The sequence below is a fragment of the Ictalurus punctatus genome, chromosome 17 (genome assembly GCF_001660625.3).
Source record: "Ictalurus punctatus breed USDA103 chromosome 17, Coco_2.0, whole genome shotgun sequence".
Lineage (NCBI taxonomy): Eukaryota > Metazoa > Chordata > Actinopteri > Siluriformes > Ictaluridae > Ictalurus > Ictalurus punctatus.
In genome coordinates this window covers 9024307-9044840 of record NC_030432.2, presented here as the reverse complement: position 1 = coordinate 9044840, position 20534 = coordinate 9024307, and the positions used below count along the sequence as shown (strand labels likewise).

Below are 20534 nucleotides of genomic sequence, written 5' to 3'. Positions count from 1 at the left end.
AGCAATGAGCATGTGATGTTCAATAAGGACCCACCCTTTCCATTTTGAGTTAATGCTGTTGTGATTTTGGCTTAGCTGTGTTTTTTGGTTTTGCTGCTGTGTTTTAAATTTGGTGTTGTGATTAGGGATGGGCGATATGGACTTACAATTATATCACAATATTGTCTGGTATTTATTGCGATAACAATATCAGTGACGACATAAATATAGTACCATTCACCACTGTTTTTGGCTACTAGTGATAGCTGTGATCTTGAGAGCCTCAGAAACACAAACAGTGATCTAAAAGTAAAACTGATTTTCTATAACCGAACCAGTTCCAGATTGTAGATGTAGCTCCTCTTTAAGCGATAAACTCCTCCTCAGCTTCATGTCCACCTTCCGCCGTACTTGTTTTCGCTCTGCACATGAGCTGTGAACAGGTTGAAGACTTTGACACACAGAAATACCTCATCAACTAGGCTTTATCGTTATTATCGCGGGAAGATTCATTCTTATTGTGGGGAGAATTTCTGCCCGTATATCATAAACGATAAGATATCACCCATGACTAATTGTGATTTTGGTTTTCGTCTTGTTTTCTGATTTACTGTCGGTTTTTGTTTGTTAATGTGTTCTGTACTTATGGGCCACCATAATTTTCCAATCTTCTCCCTCATTTACTTTACAGATGACCACAAACAGACACTCCTACAATGATTCCTGACCTCACATAAGTAGAAATCCTGATTTACCGAAATGGTGTACGGTCAGCACCACATACAATGACCGCCACTGTGCAAATTTCAGCAATAAAAAAGAAAACCCAATAACCTGCTCGTGGTTATTACAGCTCTTATTATCCTCAAATAAACTTCACAGGTTATTAAATTCCCACACAGTAGAGGGTATAATTCGCTTGAATTCCAACAAAAAAAAACCCCAAAAAACTTGAAGAATCCTCTGTTGCACTGCTGCTCTTTTTCAGGCAGGTCATCTTCTCATTTCTGTCTGGGCACTAGCATGTTCGCTAGACAGTAACATTTCCATATCACCTCCTACTGAAAGCATCTGCAGTCAGTTCATTGTGTGCAGGAGAAGGAGAAAGGCAACAGACCATCCTTGTCTTCTCTCTTCCCACACACAAAAAGGAACACTGAAGGAGTTGGGGGCAGGGAGATTTTCTCTTCACTCCCTTAATGACAGCGTATGTCAAAATCCCATTGCGTTCCATATCACATCAAATTAATGTGTGCTGTAAAATAGAGACAGCGCTTAAGAAATAAATAGAGCAAGACTAAAAAGCGAAGCCACTGTCACTTCTTTCAGCACTGCACCTTTCTGTTAAAGTGGAGAGATGGGCACAACAGCTCTCATTTGTCATGATTAAAGAGCTGAATCTTTGATCAAAATAAACGAGTAAATGCAGTGCATTCGTAAAATAGGTTAGTATGCCCCATCCTGATTTCTTCTGTTTATGTGTTTATCTCATACTGAACTGTTTCAAAAATTAAAACAAAATCTAAAATAAAACAAAGGCAACCTGAGTAAACACAAAATACAATTTAAAACTATGTTATTCATTGAAGCAAATCAGTTATCCAATACCAAATGGGTCTATGTGAAAATGTATTTGCCCCATAGTTACTAATTCCCCAAATCTATAAAACTGCATAATGCATAATGGGGTTCAGCTGGACTAGACGCAACCAGGCCTGATTACTGCAAACCCTGTTCAATCAAATCAACTCTTAAATAGAACTTTTTCAACAGCATGAAGTTGGTTAAAAGGTCGTACCCAGTAACACACTATGCCAAACTTGAATGAAAATCCAGAAATAATGAGGAAGAAGGTGATTGAAATGCATCAGTATGGGATGGCTTACAAAGATATTTCAAAGGCTCTGGGACACCAAAGGACCACAGTGAGAGCCATCATCTCCAAATGGAGAAACAGCACAGTAATGAACTGTCCCAGAAGTGGCTGACCTTCCAAAATTCCTACAAAAGCACAGCAACTACTCATCCAGCAAGTCACAAAATAGCAAAGTACAACATCAAAGGAACTACCGGCCACTCATTCATCAATAAAGGTCACTGACTCCACTATCAGAAAGACACTGGTCAAAAAAATGGCATCCATGGCAGAGTGACTAGGCAAAAACCACTGCTAAGCTATGAGAACATTAAGCCTAGTCTGAATTTTGCCAAAAACACAATGTTCTGTGGATTGATCTGACATAAACAAAACACAGAATTCCACAAAAATAACATCATACCTACAGTCAAGCATGGTGGTGGCAGTGTGATGGTGTGGGGATGTTTTGCTGTTTCAGGGCCTGGGCAACTTGCAATAATTGAGGGAAACATGAATTCAGCTCTCTAACAGATAATCCTAAAGGAGAATGTCCAGTCTTCACTCTGTACATTGAAACTGAAGCGCAACTGGATTTTGCAGCAAGACAGTTACAGTATTGATGCTAAAGGTGTGACAACCAGACAAAGATTAAGGGGGCAATTAGCTTTTCATATGGGTGATAGGTGTTGGATAACTTTTTTGCTTCAATAAAATAAAATAAATAAATAAATAAATAAACAAACAAACAAATAAATAAATAAATACAAACTGCATTGTGTGTTTACTCAGGTTGCCTTTGTTTTATATTGAATTTGAAGATCTAAAAGCATTTTGTGAGATATACACAAAAACAGAAGAATTCAGGATGAGGCAAATAATTTTTCACAGCACTGTATATACAGTATAAAAACAACGGAACCATACATATCACATCTGAAACTTATCACATTTCAAATGTACATTTGGGTTGTCTGTCAATCCGTCCCTCCAGGATTTTGCGATTGCAGAAATAAATGCAAAATCAAGGAAACTCTGCAAAAATTACAGCAGATTTTCGATTCATGTACTTCAAACATTATTAAGCTAAAAAGTCTAATTTACCAACAAACATCCTGTGAAAGACCATACAAAATAATTTTGTGCCGTTGCAATTTCGCAAATTCAGGTATTTTTCTGCAAAAAAGCACAAAAATCTCTGCAAGTTGCATCACAAATTTTGAAAAAAGACACGGAAAAAACAAACATTTTTGGCTGCAACAATCACAAAAAAAACCCCAGTCCTGTACAGACTGTATCTGTACATAGAACATATTGTAACAAAGAGAGCTAAAAAGATAAATAGAAGATTCATTTGTACTCATTTGTATCTGCTATTCTCTGTGGTTCATACAGAGTTTAAGTATTTCATTTGAAAACTTACAGCCACATTTGACTGTATTTGGATAGATTTTGAAAGTGATGTGCAACAACAGACATTTTTATTTTATTTTAAAGAATAAACTAAACCAATTATGCCATTATGTCCATATTTAAGAGAGGAATCAACTCTTGAGAATCAGTGAGCAATATGATGTATCCACTACAATATGATCTATCCACTACTCCACTGCACCACTGTGCAAACCCAGAATCCTAGACCTGTGACCTGGCAATGCTATCCACTGTACCACTGTTCCATACCCCTTATATTAATATCCCATCCATCCATTTTCCATACTTATCCTACACAGGGTCACGGGGAAACCTGGAGCCTATCCTTGGGAACTCCGGGGGACACCCTGGATGGGCACAATCGCACACACATTCATACACTACAGACAATTTAGAAATGCCAATCAGTCTACAATGCATCTCTTTGGACTGGAAGAGGAAACCAGAGTGCCCAGAGGAAACCCCCAAAGCACGGGGAGAACATGCAAACTCCATGTACATAGGGTGGAGGACGGATTTGAACCCCCGACCCTGGAGGTGCGAGGCAAGCATGCAAACCACTGAGCCACCATGCCCCCCCACTTATGTTAATATATTTAATTATAAAAGTTTAGATCCATTAGATCCACACATGAATTTGATTACCAACTGACCGATGGTGGCCAGAGTTGAGCAAAAAGTTACTGAAATTGAAGTTGAAATTGAAACTGAAAACCACAGTGATTGTATGTTGCTAAGCAATGTCACAGCAGCCATCCACAGGGGAAACTGCAGTAGAGAGTCATGTTCTCTATTTATCTTTTAATGTTGCTCAGTCATTCTCTAATGTGTAAAAAAAACAAAAACAAAAAAACAAAAACAAAAAAAACCTGTATCCATGTGGTGTTATGAATTATAAAGCTGAGTGGGTCTTAACAAACAGGGAGGCAGAGATGGTGTGTGATAAATAAAGCTTTACATTATAGTGCATTCTTAAGTCATAGTATTTTCAAATTGAATTAACAAATTAAAAACGGTGCTAGGTCTCTTGGTCCCAAGTAACACACTGTCAGCAAGAAAAGATTATACATTAAAACAGACAGCAGATCAGCTGTTTTCTTTTTAAACTAATAAATATGCCTATGATATTGTATTGTATACTGTCGGTCTGTATAGTGTGATATTGTTAGTAATATGTAATTTGTTAAAACAATATGTAATATCTGCTCCTGACTAATATTTGTATAATATACAAGTATGTGTTATATATAATGTGTGTAGCAGTGGGGCTAATAGACATTATATTAAGCAATTAGAACTCAACACCAATGGCATTGACAGGGATACCTCAGATGTCTAGTCCTTCTTGTTACTAATTTGTTTGCCTAAAATACCAAACAGAAAAGATAAAGTTCAAACAGCGAGGAAGCTATTGAAGAAAAACTATTTCAGGCATTTGACCTTGCTGTAACAGTCACCGTGACCCTGTTTGGATCAATTCCAAAATCAGTTCATCTACTGGTTACAATGATAATTCCATATAAATCCAAAAAGATGGACGGACAACCCGAAAACATGATACCTGGTGGCAGAGGCAACAACAAGAAAATCTAACACAACAGTTTAGTTCTCTGAAATGTGTGAGATAGGATCCTTTTCGATCACTGTGGAATGAAAAAAGCTGACACCCCAAATGCTATTGTATCATTTGAACTATTTCCAAATCCATTAAAAATAAACAAATTTATTTTCCATGTAGTCAGTAGTGTCATTATTGTTAAGATACAAACCTCATTCTCAGTCGAATTCACACCCAGTTTCACTTTCTCTCATCATCACCCTTTGAAGCTTATGTTCTTTCAAAAGATTATATCAAAATCATCAAACGATCCAATACGTCGACATACTCATACATATATTAAAACTATAGCAGTGTGAAATTGTCTGGGGGAAATTGCATTTTTTCAGAGAAATTCATTTAACATGTTTGACGTTCGATGTGTTTGCTTGCAATTGAAACAGACATAATTAGTAGCCAATGTGGTGAACCTGAATAATCATTCCCATTGATAAAAGCACACACAGAATTTGGCAGCTATCATGGTTTGGAAACAAACAATTAAATAAAGTTCATATACTGTGTTAATTGCAAATCTACATTGCACAATTTGGCATGAATATTTTGTAGCATTTATAGCAGGAAATACCTAAATGTGGAAGTCACCAATGCAAAGATACCAACAGAATGTAGTAATGATGACTTTTACCATCACAAAAAGACATTAACCTACACAATTTCTTAGACACCTACTACCAGAAGTAATTAAATTACTTTGGCACTGGCTAAGTTCCTAAACATATAAACTACCAGTTGTCAAACCACTGATAAAAAAAAAACAAAAAACCTGACATTAACCCTTTACATTTAGCTGATGAGTTCCTACCTGCATAGTAATCATATACATTAAGTAATTCACTACACTACTAAAACAACGTTGGCTAAAGTAGCAAATGACCTACTATGGAACTGTGATTAGGGTTGTGTCTCATTGCTTTTATTAAATGATATCGGTGCAGTTTTTGATACCAGAGATACTGTATATTATTCTAAGTAGACTAGAAAATTTTGTTGGAGTTAATGTTCAGATATTATCTCATAGAACAATATCAGTTTATAAATGTTAATGGTGACATATCAGTGCATGCAACATCACAGTTTGGTATTCCACAAGGCTCCATTCTAGGACCACTTTTTCCCCCTTAAAAATGCTACCTATGGATACAATTATTCTTAAGCAAAATATCAGCTTCTACTAGTATGCAGATGACACAAAGCTGTATATTTCAGCAAAGCCAGATGACAGATGCCGGTTTAATAAAGGTGAGGAATGTGTAATGGACATTAGACACTGGATGCTGACAACTTCCTTCTACTTAATTCTGACAAGACAAGAATGCTTCTACTAGGTGTTCCAGGTTACCTACCTGATTAAATTAGTAAATCTTGATGGCCTTTCAGTTACATGTACAGCAGTAAAAGATGTTGGTCTCTTGTTTGAAGCTCATGTAAATAATATACCTAGGATAGGTAGGAAAACATTGCTAAACTAAAAAAAAAATAATGTCATAACATGATACAGCAAAACTAGCTCATGTTTTTGCTAACTTTGTCTCTTGTAACCAGCTGGATATTCCTGGAGGTGCATAGATAAAATCCAGTTAGTCCAGAATTCAACCAGCCATTAACCTTATTTCATCCACATTATACTGGCTCCCAATTCATTTTTTATGTATTATAAAACACTACTAATGACCAATAAAGTGCTGAGTTGTCTCATCCCACAGCACCTGCGTGAACTTTTGGTCCATCACCCCTGCTGTGATCACGTTGAAAAGATTCAGGTTATTTATCAGTAGCTGCTGGACAGGTCCCCATTATTCAATAGTAATTACAGATAATGTCTGGCATTTCAAAGCAACAAGCTGTCAACAAGCAGGAGTATACATTCTGAATTAATTTTCAGGTTAATTCAATGTGCCCCAGGAAATTCTTATTTTCCTGGAAACTTCTTTTTCTTTCCCTTTGAGCCCCCAGTTTACTCAGGATTCACGGAAGCATCCCAAGCTTTGCCACTCTATGGCAACACTGTAAGCCATATTTCTTCTACAGCTCTTCTGAAGTTGTTCTTCAAAGGAAGCTACCAGAAGGAAGAAAGAAGCTAACCCTTTATTTACATTTCCCAGACTATTTGGAAATATTTGAACTTTCATGTTCATCACTGTCATGCCTAGTCTAACCCAGTCTAGAATAGAGTATGAGTGACTGTACTGTCACAGCTACTGTGCAGTGTTGGTAGAGTTTGCTGGACCAGATGCACCTTTTTCCTGCAGTGACAGTGGTGGAGGTTATCAGGACAAATAGCTGCGTTCCAGCACTGCCACCACAGGGCAGAAAGGAGAAATATTCATGAGAGGACATGCTCTATTAGGCTGTCACCAGACAGTGTGATTAATGGGCCCTGTGCACCTAGTGAGAGAGTGCGAGAGATAGAGAGGGAGGGGGAAGAGTGAAAAAGTCCCGAACATACAGAGGGAGCCATTATGCACCATCAACACTGAAGTGTTGAAGGGCTAAAGGTACGTTTCGATCACTGCATCCTATGTCATTTGCTGGCAGCTTCCACACCCACTCTCCTATTCTGCTGAAAGTCTATAGTACCCTTCTTCAACCGGAATGACTACCACTTAGCATGAGCCAGAAAGCTAGAAGAAGATTATTTGCATATCTACTGGATAGTACATTCCCACGTCATACTGTACTGTAATGCATGTAATGTTTCAGTTGACATAAAATGCATTATATGGCCAAAAGTATGTAGACATCTAACCATGACAATCATATGTGCTTATGGAACATTCCATTCCAGAGTTTATCCACCCTTTGCAGTTATAATAACCACCATTAATGTGGGTTGGTTTTCCACTAGAATTTAGAGAATGGTGGTTAGGATTTGCCTATTCAGCCACAAGAGCATTAGTGAGGGTTAGGGTTAGCATTTTATGAAAGCAAAAAAGTGAAAGCACTGCAGCAATTAAACTGAAATAGCAAGTATGATCCATAATGAAGGCAGCTGCCTTACTGGCATGCATCCTTCAGAAGAGGCTACCAAGAAACAGTGGCAGACATCATGTTCATGCTCACCCTTCAGATTCATCCTATAGCATGCTCTTGTGTGACATTTTGTCTGTTCACTAATGTACCTCAGGATGGATCATGAACTTGCAGCAGCTATATTTTTGGGGAACTGACTGTGGGTGAAGAAGAGTTTTTTCCCCTCCACTTCAAGGAGGAAACAAAGCTGTTATTTATATATGCTTGCAGAAACAAACAAACACAGGTGAACTTTACAATTACTTTACTACCTGTGATGCTAGTTTTCTTACATTTACCAACGGTCTGTGCTGAGCACAAAAACTGCCTTCTATTAGAAGTTTTGCACTTGTTTAACTGTCATTTTCAATTAAATGTCCCTGATTTTTTTCACAAGTTTAAAGGCAAGTGCTTGTTTTTAAAGGTGGTAGTCTATTTAAAAACCCTCTCTCAGGCACTTATAGGCCACTCAAGAAAAAAAATGGAAACCCCAGAGGTATGAACTAGATGCAGATGATTTGAATAACATGAATGGGGAGAATAAAATATCAACTTAAGCAGCTGCTTAGCCAAACTCTGAATACAAATGACTTTCCCCATGTAAACACTGACTTAAATTTTAACTTTTTGTCTTACGACACCTACTCTGAATACAGCCCACAATGAATAAATAAATAAATATAAATAAATAAAGACTCTGAGCTGACAGGGACAGGAGGTGACTAAATTTTAATAAACCACACAGGTTGCCTGTGTGCTCATTAGGATTAGGTACCACTTCTATCCATGTGCACCATACCATTTTGTTTGTGTCAGCTCTCATATCTTTGACAAATAAAGATGTTTATCAGTCCATTTATATACTTGTTTCTCTGTGAACAGAGGAATTGCTGTCACTATCGGTTCCTGTGGTTTGATAGTAAATGAGTGGGACAGCATACATAATGGAAGACTGAAGGACACCGAGAGTGAGAGCAGAGAAATGCTAAACTGATCACAAGCGAACAATGGACAAGACACACAGTAATTAATGTTGTCATATGAATGTTGAGGTATAATAGCATCATATTACTATGGTGTTGTGCATTATAGAATAGAGGAATATAATGCTAGACTAAATCTAATATGTACTCCAATCTTAAGAAGTTTTGTGGTCATGAAGTTGCACAGTGGGGAAGCATAAAACTCCACAGCATACATATACATAGATTGGTTTGTGCCTTAAAGAGTTATGCAAAAGTTTTAAGATTAAGAGTGCAGTCACAAATCTGTAACACTTCCTGCCTTTTCAGCACTAATGATAGACTACATAATGATTAATGATTAATAATGATTTACATAATGAGAGAATTACAGTTGGAGAACAAAATGGCCAGTATATTAGTAGTTCTTATCATCAGGCCTGAATCTAACATTTGTATTATCTTTCTTCCAATATATCTTATCATTATAAAGTCCTTGGTAAGCTGAAACTCAAGCAGCTGTGGTAGAGAAGGAGGTAACACTTTATAATAACATTCATTGATACATAATTAATAGCTATGAACAAATCATAAGTTGTTCAGAATTTGACAAGTATGTTCAGTAATGTTACTGTTGATAATATGTGTATACACAATTAATCACTGATTTAATAATGAGAAATACATAAATAATTGGTCATTAGAATTTAAACATTAACAAATGTTTCTAAATGACACTTATCCATATGTACAGTGCCCTCCACTAATATTGGCACCCTTGGTAAATATGAGCAAAGAAGGCTGTGGAAAATTGTCAGAAAAAAAATTTTTTTTGCTCAAACAAATTCAAAAAAATAGTCTGCTCTCATAGATATCAAACAATTGCAAACACAATGGTGTTTATATAAAAAAAAATCTTTGTTAAATATAGGTGTGCAACAATTATTGTCGATCCTATGAATTCCTATGACTCATATGAGAAAAATATATTAGAAGTATATTCCCATTGATATTTAAAATTTTTTTAGTACACCTGGGTGAATAGGAACAGGAAATTGTTCAACCATGGCTTCCTATTTCACAGGGGTATAAATATGACGTAACACAGGCCAAAATCCCTTAGTCATTCATAACAATGGGTAAGACCAAGGATTATAGCTGTGATGTGCGGCAAAAGGTTGTGGAGGTTCACAAAATGGGATGTGGCTATAAGAAAATAACCCAAGTAGGGCTGCACGATTATGACCAAAATGATCATCACGATTATTTTGATCAATATTGAGATCACAATTATTTATAACGATTATTCATTGATTTTAGGGACAACATGTTTTAATTGCACTTTTAAATAAACAGACCGCTGCTTTCACCTCTATGTTGTGCTACATTTCTGCTAATGTACAAATGTTTGCATCAAATTAGAGTGGTACCCAAAATATAGGATAAGTAAAAATAAATATACCATCAACCAAATGAAAATATGCAATCAAATATAACAATATGCAACCAAAAGAAAACAATTCAGGCATATGCAGAAAAGGAAATAACAGTGTTCACAGGAGGAGAGACGCAGCCAAATCACCCAATAGAGTGGTGCAGGGATGACGGCATTTTGTTATAGAACCCAGGAAGTTAGCATCACACCGGTTCCCTCGACAAAAACCCAATAGGATTTTCTCATGAGTCTGTAGTCCCATTTAGCAACTTGTTAGTGTCATGATTTCCCCTCGAGCAAGCGCTGGAGCTCGCAGCATGCTCTGAAACCCGAAGCGCTAAAATGCTAACTCGTTTCCGGGTTTTGGCATACAAAATGACGTCATCCCTGCGCCACTCTATGGTGACTGGCTGTAAGTTTAGGAAATGCTTGATTTGATTTGGAGTGGAGTTTTCTAATAGCGCAGTCAATCATGTTCATGTCATCGTGGGCAGTCAAAAGCATAATCGAGATTGATATTTGATTAATTGTGCAGCCCTAAGCACAAGTATTGAAAATGCCCATTTCCACCATCAGGGCAATAATTAAGATGTTCCTTTCAATTGGAAATGTTATGAATCAACTTGGAATTGGACGTGTGTCTATATTGTCTCAATGCACTGTAAAGAGGATGGTTCGAGTGGCCAAAAAATCTCCAAAGATCACAGCTGGAGAATTGCAGAAGTTAGTTGCATCTTGGGGTCAGAAAGTCTCCAAAACTACAATCCGAATTCACCTACATCACCACAAGTTCTTTGGAAGGGTTTCAAGAAAAAAGCCTCATCCAAAAACATTCACATTTATTAATTTAGCAGACGCTTTCATCCAAAGCGACTTACAAATTTGGAAATACAAGCAAAGCTATATATAAAACAGAGAACAATACAAGTAGTGCTACCATACAAGATTTATAATTGAGTTGTAAAAGAAGCAAAGTGTGAAGAGTACAGGTGTAAGAGCCAGAGTAAGCGTCTTCAGTTTGCCAGACATCACTGGAACTTCAAATGGGATTGGGTTCTATAATGGTCTCAGATCCCTTGCCATGTATTCTCCAACCTCATCAGACATTACAGAAGACTTAGAGCTGTTGTCTTGGCAAAGCGGGGTAGCACAAAGTATTGACTAAAAGGGTGCCAATAATTGTTGCACACCTATATTTAACAAAGGTTGTTTTTTTTTTTTCTTTCATAAACCTGTGTTGTGTTTGCAATCATTTGATATCCATGAGAATAGAGTATTTTTGTGAATTTATTGAAAAGATGAAACAATATAGACAATTTTTCACAGCCTTCTTTGCTCATATATACCAAGGGTGCCAATATTTATGGAAGGCACTGTATACTCATGATTAATATATTCAGTTCAGTTACAAAGAATAAATGAGAGATTTAGCCATATAATGCAGACTTTATTCATAAAGGATTATACATCTTCATACCCTTACTTACTTGTGAGTGCTTGTACTGTTAATACATTCACTGGGTCTGTCCCAAATGGTTCCCTAAGCCTGTTCCAATTCTGCACTTTGGCAACATCGCAATGGTGGTTGTAAAAGCGAGCATTAGAGACAGTCCTCAAGACTTTATTACATTACTGGATATTGGCTATTGTGTTATCTGTGACGATTTTTAAATGACTTGCCATTCAGTTATATTGCATGTTACATACTCAGAGTCATTACTCACTAAAACACATGCTACTTACATAAGAAATAGTGTGAAATAATTGGGTACAATGATAAAGGAACTTTTTCCAATGAAAGATGAATGAAGTGCATAATCCATCCAACCTGGAACCTATTCCAGGGAGCATCGGCCACAAGGCGGGGTACACCCTGGACAGGGTGCCAGTCCATGGCAGGGCACAATCACATACCCATTCATACATCACATACCCACTCACACACCCATTCATACACTATGGACACTTTAGAATACGCCAATCAGCCTAACATGCATGTCTTTGGAGTGGGGGAGGAAACCGGAGTACCCCCACAGCACAGGGAGAACATGCAAACTCCGCACACACATGGCCCCAGCGGGACTCGAACCCCGGACCCTGGAGGTGCATAATAATCATTAATCATTTCACCAAAAATGCATTCACACTGAACACACAGACACATTTTAGAAGCCTAAAATAAGAATTGGGCCACACAACAGCCTTGCGTACCTCAGTGGCCCATGGAAATACAGGTGCTGGTGTTGTATAGTTCAATATATGTTACATCATGATTCTACCAGTGTCTATCGACCTAGTGTTTCTTTGTGGAGGAGAGGCTTCATGTCTAAACTCCGGTGGGAAGCACAGGTATTTACACAGATAATGGGTTGTACAGTGAGGGAAAGAAGTATTTGATCCCCTGCTGATTTTGTACATTTGCCCACTGACAAAGAAATGATCAGTCTATAATTTTAATGGTAGGTTTATTTGAACAGTGAGAGACAGAATAACAACATGAAAATCCAGAAAAACGCATGTCAAAAATGTTATAAATTGATTTGCATTTTAATGAGGAAATAAGTATTTGACCCCCTCTCAATCAGAAAGATTTCTGGCTCCCAGGTGTCTTTTATACAGGTAACAAGCTGAGATTAGGAGCACACTCTTAAAGGGAGTGCTCCTAATCTCAGCTTGTTACCTGTATAAAAGACACCTGACCACAGAAGCAATCAATCAATCAGATTCCAAACTCTCCACCATGGCCAAGACCAAAGAGGTCCCCAAGGATGTCAGGGACAAGATTGTAGACCTACACAAGTCTGGAATGGGCTACAAGACCATTTCCAAACAGCTTGGTGAGAAGGTGACAACAGTTGGTGCGATTATTCGCAAATGGAAGAAACACAAAAGAACTGTCAATCTCCCTCGGCCTGGGGCTCCATGCAAGATCTCACCTCGTGGAGTTGCAATGATCATGAGAACAGTGAGGAATCAGCCCAGAACTACACGGGAGGATCTTGTCAATGATCTCAAGGCAGCTGGGACCATAGTCACCAAGAAAACAAGTGGTAACACACTACGCCGTGAAGGACTGAAATCCTGCAGCGCCCGCAAGGTCCCCCTGCTCAAGAAAACACATATACATGCCCGTCTGAAGTTTGCCAATGAACATCTGAATGATTCAGAGGACAACTGGGTGAAAGTATTGTGGTCAGATGAGACCAAAATGGAGCTCTTTGGCATCAACTCAACTCGCCGTGTTTGGAGGATGAGGAATGCTGCCTATAACCCCAAGAACACCATCCCCACCGTCAAACATGGAGGTGGAAACGTTATGCTTTGGGGGTGTTTTTCTGCTAAGGGGAGAGGACAACTTCACCGCATCAAAGGGACGATGGACGGGGCCATGTACCGTCAAATCTTGGGTGAGAACCTCCTCTCCTCAGCCAGGGCATTGAAAATGGGTCGTGGATGGGTATTCCAGCATGACAATGACCCAAAACACATGGCCAAGGCAACAAAGGAGTGGCACATTAAGGTCCTGGAGTGGCCTAGCCAGTCTCCAGACCTTAATCACATAGAAAATCTGTGGAGAGAGCTGAAGGTTCGAGTTGCCAAACGTCAGCCTCGAAACCTTAATGACTTGGAGAAGATCTGCAAAGAGGAGTGGGACAAAATCCCTCCTGAGATGTGTACAAACCTGGTGGCCAACTACAAAAAACGTCTGACCTCTGTGATTGCCAACAAGGGTTTTGCCGCCAAGTACTAAGTCATGTTTTGCAGAGGGGTCAAATACATATTTCCCTCATTAAAATGCAAATCAATTTATGACATTTTTGACATGCGTTTTTCTGGATTTTTTTTGTTGTTATTCTGTCTCTGTCACTGTTCAAATAAATCTACCATTAAAATTATAGACTGATCATTTCTTTGTCAATGGGCAAACGTACAAAATCAGCAGGGGATCAAATACTTTTTTCCCTCACTGTATAGTTGACGACTGACATACTGCTTAAGCCAACGGCTCCACTGATAAGGTAAAGAGCAAAGCCAATAGTGGACAGCCTTGGCGGGTACCCCGACCAAAAGACAGAGACACTAAAGGGCCAGTAAGAGCATGAGCTGAGCAGCTATTATAGAGTGTTTAATGATTTTAATCAATCCTTGTCTGACCCCTACATATCCAAGAACTGCCCATAGAAAGCTCCATTCAATTTTATCAAAGGCATTCTCCGCATCCAGCGAAATGACTGCAGAGGAGGCAGAATAAGAATTGGACCTATGAATGATATGTAATAGTCGCCTGATGTTATCGGATGCAAATCGGTCTTTGAGGAAACAAGACTGATCATAGTTAACGACCTTATCTTAGTTTTCACGATAAATTTTAGCATCAGCAGTGAATAAACTAATAGGTTGGTAGCTAAAGCATTCTGAGGGATTCTTGCCTTTCTTAAGTAAAAAGATTATGAGAGCTTTTGGTCCGTATGTAGGGCTCCATCGCAAAGTTAAACGAGTTTAGAATAAGGGGCAATACCTATATGCCAAATGGCAGACGTTAATTCAGGGGGAATTCCGTCACTACCTGGAGCTTTGTTCTTTGAGCCCAGGGCCAGTTTCAATTCTTTAAGTGACATGGGGCAATTTAGCATCTCCTGATGATGTTCATCAATTTTAGGAAGATGAAACTGTTGCAGGAAAGATACATGTTGCTGGTAACTTGTAGAAGAATCAGAAGTGTATAGTTGTTCATAATAAGTTTTGACGGTCTGATTTATATCTTCGGGTCGGGTGCATAAAATGCCTTCATTCTTTATAGCATGTATGCATGCTCTAGATTCCATCTGTTTGATCTGCAGTGCTAATAATTTACTTGGCTTCTCACCATTGAAATAATAAGATTACCCTCGTTCAATGCATAATTAATTCAGCTCTGTGTAAAAGTAATCTTTTTAACTCAGATTTAAGTGCATGTAGTTCTTCCATCTTCCATTGACAATAGGTGTTTTTAAGGTCCTGTTCCAATGACTGAACTTGTCTCTCCAGCTCATTCCGGGGGCTATTCTTAGATTTCTGATGCAAAGAAGGGAAAGCAATGCATTTCCCACTAATAAAGCATTTTGTTACCTCCCATAAGAATTGAGGATTATTTGTAGAACCACTATTCAATTCAATGAACTCTACTAGGGAGGTACGCAGTTGTGATACAAATTCATGATAGTGGAGTAAGGATGTGTTAAATCGCCGCTGTTTCTGTCCTGAAAGCGTAGCAGTTTGAAGATCAATGTTCGCGGACCCTTTCTGTTGCTGTCACTGGCATATATACAAAGTGCCCTTTCTATCTCTACCGATCTATTTTTAAGGGATAGGATCCACAGAGATAACTGAGTTTGCATGAAGCCCACAGGGTCGCTGCCCCTTTCCCTTTCTTTAAGACCAATGCATTGATGACTATTGTCTTCGAGTCTCGCCGTCTTGTCTTGAAGCATGTCTACGGCCTGCTTAACTTTAGCTGAATCTTGCTTAACTTTCCGAACTGCCATCTGAATATTATCAAAGTTGTTGCTAATCACTCTCATCTCTTTCTCCAGGGAACCAATTCCTTCTGCAATCGGTTGAAATTCCTCCTTCAAGATTTCTCGGACGACGGCACACAAACCACTCATCAGCAGTGAGACTCAGAAGGCCAGATTGGAATTCACAAAGAAATATAGAGATGAGCCACAAAAGTTCTGGAAAAAAGATTAACCTCTACCAAAGTGATGGAAAGGCCAAGTGGAAAGTGTGGAGAAAGAAAGGATCTGCTCATGATCCAAAACATACAAGCTCATGTATGAAACATGGTGGAGGTAGTATCAAGGCTTGGGCTTTCATGGCTCATCCTGGAATGGGCTCACTAATCTTAATTGATGATGTAACTCATGATAGTTTACAGAGAAATGCATCCAATCTAATTGGGGGGAACTTCATTATGCAGCAAGACAATGACCCAAAACACACTACCAACACAACAAAGGACCTCATCAGGTCTTGGTAAAAACGAAAACTAAAGGGACCCCCAATAGACACCCCAACCCACAAATCTCGACTACCTATCGTACACTATGCAATACACATAGACTATGGAATATTTCATAACTGAAATAGAGTGATAAGGCTACATTTAATTGGAACTTCTCCAAGCTAGAGCCACCCAAAGACCAGTATTATAACTTTTATAAATATAATGGGCATAACATAGCACAAGAGATCCAGACACTAATACAGCCACTGATAGATACTCCATAAACTATTCCATAATTCCATAAACTCTGGCTATATTATAGACATAAATAAATCATTTTGGATGGCTATAAAGTGTAGTACATAGGTTTGAACACAGTGAGCATGATGTAGTAGATCTATCTATAACTGTCTTCACTTGTCCTATTTTGGAAAAATTCCATATTATATGATGAATTTACATTGAATACAGGCTGACATGTGTAAACTCAGGATTATATTAAAACAAGTTAAGAACTCACATATTTGCTAACAAGACTTTTACATACTGTATACATCAATATATTGCAAAACTTTACTGTTTGTGGGTGTTTAATGTCACAAATACATTATTTAAATATTTAACAGTTACAAATATTTTGTCTATACTGTATATAGACATTGAATAAACACTAATTATTAAATGTTAATATGTATAACTTTCTCTTTTAGAAAGGTATACATCTCACTGATTTTTTGTACTTGAAATTACTTTTAAACATACTCTGTTTTACAAAAAGTATATATTGTAAAAGTACAGTAACGGGGTGTATTGCACTAAAACACACATGAGAAGCTACATGAAATCCATCCATCCATTTTCTATACCGCTTATCCTAGCTACATAAAATTTCATATATAAATATTGGTTTATGCTTAAATTCTGAATGACTAATGATTTATTCATCAGTACTAAATCATTAGCTTACATTAATGATTTCACATATTAATAATTGACACAAACTCTTATTTATAAACATTTATTAATTGTCAAATTATGCATAACTTATAATTTGCCCATAATTAATGATGTATTAATGAAAGTTATTATAATATTACTGAAAAGGATGTGTAAAGCCATAAAACATTGATCACTGCTCTGTTTGTTACTCACAGTTGGCCTCGGCACAGATGAGGCAAGATGTGGTGCTGTTCAAGAAGGTGAGGAGCCCGGCTACAGCCAGGCTGATGTCTGTGTTGGTGGGTCTGAGGTCTAGCGTGGTGAAACGGGGAAATTGCACCTTCAGTATGTCCTCTGGGGCCACCTTCACATATGGTACCTTATGCAGAGACAGAAAGTTACAATTGTAAGGAAATATACTCAAGATGGCTGCATTTGGTAAGTATTTGCTGGTAAAAGATGAAATACAAACACACTGTGGTCAAAGTAAAGCTGAAAACATTACTTTTTCTTTACCACTAAAATGAGTAAGAACTATTAACAACACCATCAAAGAGAAGCTCTAGATCAAAGGTAGAAGGGAAATGTTAGGTAAATTAATTAAATAGGTTTTTACGACTGCTTATTTTTTATGTTACAAAGAAATGTGAACGAAACCTGTTTTTAAACTGCCAGGATATTTAACGTAGTTATCAAAAAACATGCTGTTGAATTCTCAAATCTGATCGGTCAGAAGACATTGATTAATTTACTACCACAGCATGGCTCAGACAATAGTTCCTGCTGTAATTCAAACCTGTTATTTATATTACACTGGGACTTGTATGGGTGATGTTCCACAGAAGGCTGATAGTGAACTAAATTTAAAAATGTGTTGTTATTTAACAATGAAAAACATATAATCATAAATGTTCAGTATGGAGAACTGTGGGTGTCAGAATTTGGTAACAGTCAAAAGGGTTTTTCCACCATGGGAAAGTCTTCAAAACAGAGCACTCTATGCTTTGTGATTTCTCGGTTATGCGACAAGCTGCTTTATGCGACAAGCTGCTTTTTGCAAGATTGGTTTGGAAGGATTCGATTGACCTGCAAAACAACACTTCTGATCATTTTGGGAATGTATTGAAACAATTACTTTGCACCAGGCCTCCTCACCCAACATCAGTGCCTAATGCTCTTGTGGCTGAATGAGCAAATTCCTATAGCCATGTTCCCAAAATTAATGGATAGCCATCCTTGCACAGCAAAAAGTGAAACTAAATCTATAATGGGATGTTCAAAAAGCACATACAGTATAGGTGTGATTTTCAGGTGTCTACAAACGTTTGGCCATATAGTGTAGGTGTTGTTAATTAATAAAATAAAGAAATGTAATTGTTTGTCCTCTTATGTAAAATGTCATGGTATAACAGGAATAAAACACCCCACCACAGGATACGCTGTTATTCCTATTAAACTCTAAAATATACTGAAAATCTAACATTCAGGATTCCAAAATATCCCATGAATCACAAAAACTTTTAAAAACACTAAGAGAATTGATTGCTTTAGAAATACATTATACCTTATGTCCCTCAGAGGTCATGTGTTTTGTTGAGTTTTAGCTTGATATGTGCTGATGTGTGGGTGATTCAGGACTCAGTGGTGCCTGAAGGAGGTCATGGAGGACACAATGCATCTGGGGAGCAGGCCTCTTCATCACACCAGATTGCCTGTCTACGTGATGTTGTGTGACCATGTACCGCACTTGTATACCCGTGTGTCCCCAATTGGTTTCCCATCACTTTCCATCAGGAAGTAATGGAGGTGCCGGTAGCAAGGATGGATTGAACTGACATGATGGGCACGAGTAGGATTTTTTGGATTGGAGCAATGACGAGTGGGTAATGGCCATGCAACCACTGGGAACATCTGATCCTGGTGTGAACTAGCTCTCAGTTTATCTTTCCCCTTGCATGTCTTCATGTGTTTTCCTCATGGTTTCTCAATTGCCCTCTGGACATAAAGGTATGGATAAAGTATTTAAGATGGTGCTCTTGCATTTGACTACAACCTATCACCTCCTACGTCTTACATATTTTGGTGTACTGTTGAGCAAAAAGAATGAATATTTGTTCAAAATAACTTCTCATTTCTAGCCTATTATAGCTTGTCCTTAACAGATATTGCTACAGTATAAGCAATCTACAGGTGTAATTGTTCACACTTTTCACGCAATTCGGTTTGTATCATGGCATAGCTTGGAATTTTTTTTTTTTTACCAACTTTATTATTTAGGTAGTGTAACAGAAACAAAACTGTTTCTTGCTCAAGGTGTCTAGCTATCACTAATAACTGCAATGAATTTTGCCTTACCCAGCTCTTCATGAACTATAACATTTGTTTCTTCATACATCTTCAGCACCAGGTGTGTACTAAAATATGGTCTGCTTGGAATTTCATACCGTGGACCAAGAACATTTAATAGTGATCAACCTTTGTTATTGTTTGAAGATGTTTCTAGGTAGGAGAAAGTTTGGTAAAAGTTCTTCTTTTAGCTCCCAGTTCAACTTTTTCGTTGTGCAGCCTTAGATCTTTATACATTCACAACTTTTGTCAAAGCATGTCATTTTCAACAAACAGAAGTGTTTTCACCAATTTCCATCTTTATATCTAATAATAAACCCAGAAGACCTGCCACAGAATGGTCACATCACTAAAGGAAGTGCTAACAGAAATATGGCAAGGTCCTACCAAGGCATCTTGGTTACATAGGACATACAGACTCTTGTATCTCAAAACTGATGATGGTCATCAGCAGAATTACTTAATTTAATGTTTTGTAATTAGCTACATGAATAATAATAATAATTATGATAATATTTTTTATAGACTCGTACTTTTTTTTTTTTTTTTTTAGCTTGATCACACTGCAGCACATCTAGTAAAATCTGATTTACAAAGAAGCAACATTTCTGTCTCACCCTTTCTCCTGTTGTCCTCACTGTCTCCCTCCATTTTCACTGCTTTTCTTAATGAATCCACACGAGCATAATGAAACATCTCACCCTTTTACTCTCACACATAATTAGATAAATAGCAACTTCAGTCAGAAGTTGTCATGCACCCCTTAATCTACTGTAGGTGTCATCTTTATTTGGAAAGTAATTTGTTCTCTGCATGATGCCAGCCAGAGTGTGAAAAGAACAGAAAAAAACCACAATGTTAATAAAAGAAGGAATTGCCTTCTGGTTTAACAAGATCAGAGCAAATGTGATTGAATTCTTTGAACTAATTAATAGTTCAAATGTGGTATTCAATGTGCTTCAGGAGAA

General features: G+C 37.7%; 1 protein-coding gene across 1 annotated transcript in view; it reads right to left on the bottom strand.

Moving 5' to 3' along the window:
* The window catches only part of LOC128635312 (glutamate receptor ionotropic, kainate 4), a 92754-nt gene that overhangs the window by 53043 nt on the left and 19177 nt on the right, over positions 1-20534 (bottom strand). The window contains exon 3 of the mRNA XM_053687516.1: positions 17434-17599. Within this exon, the coding sequence (XP_053543491.1) occupies positions 17434-17599 (166 nt within the window). The remainder of the gene's footprint in view (positions 1-17433; positions 17600-20534) is intronic.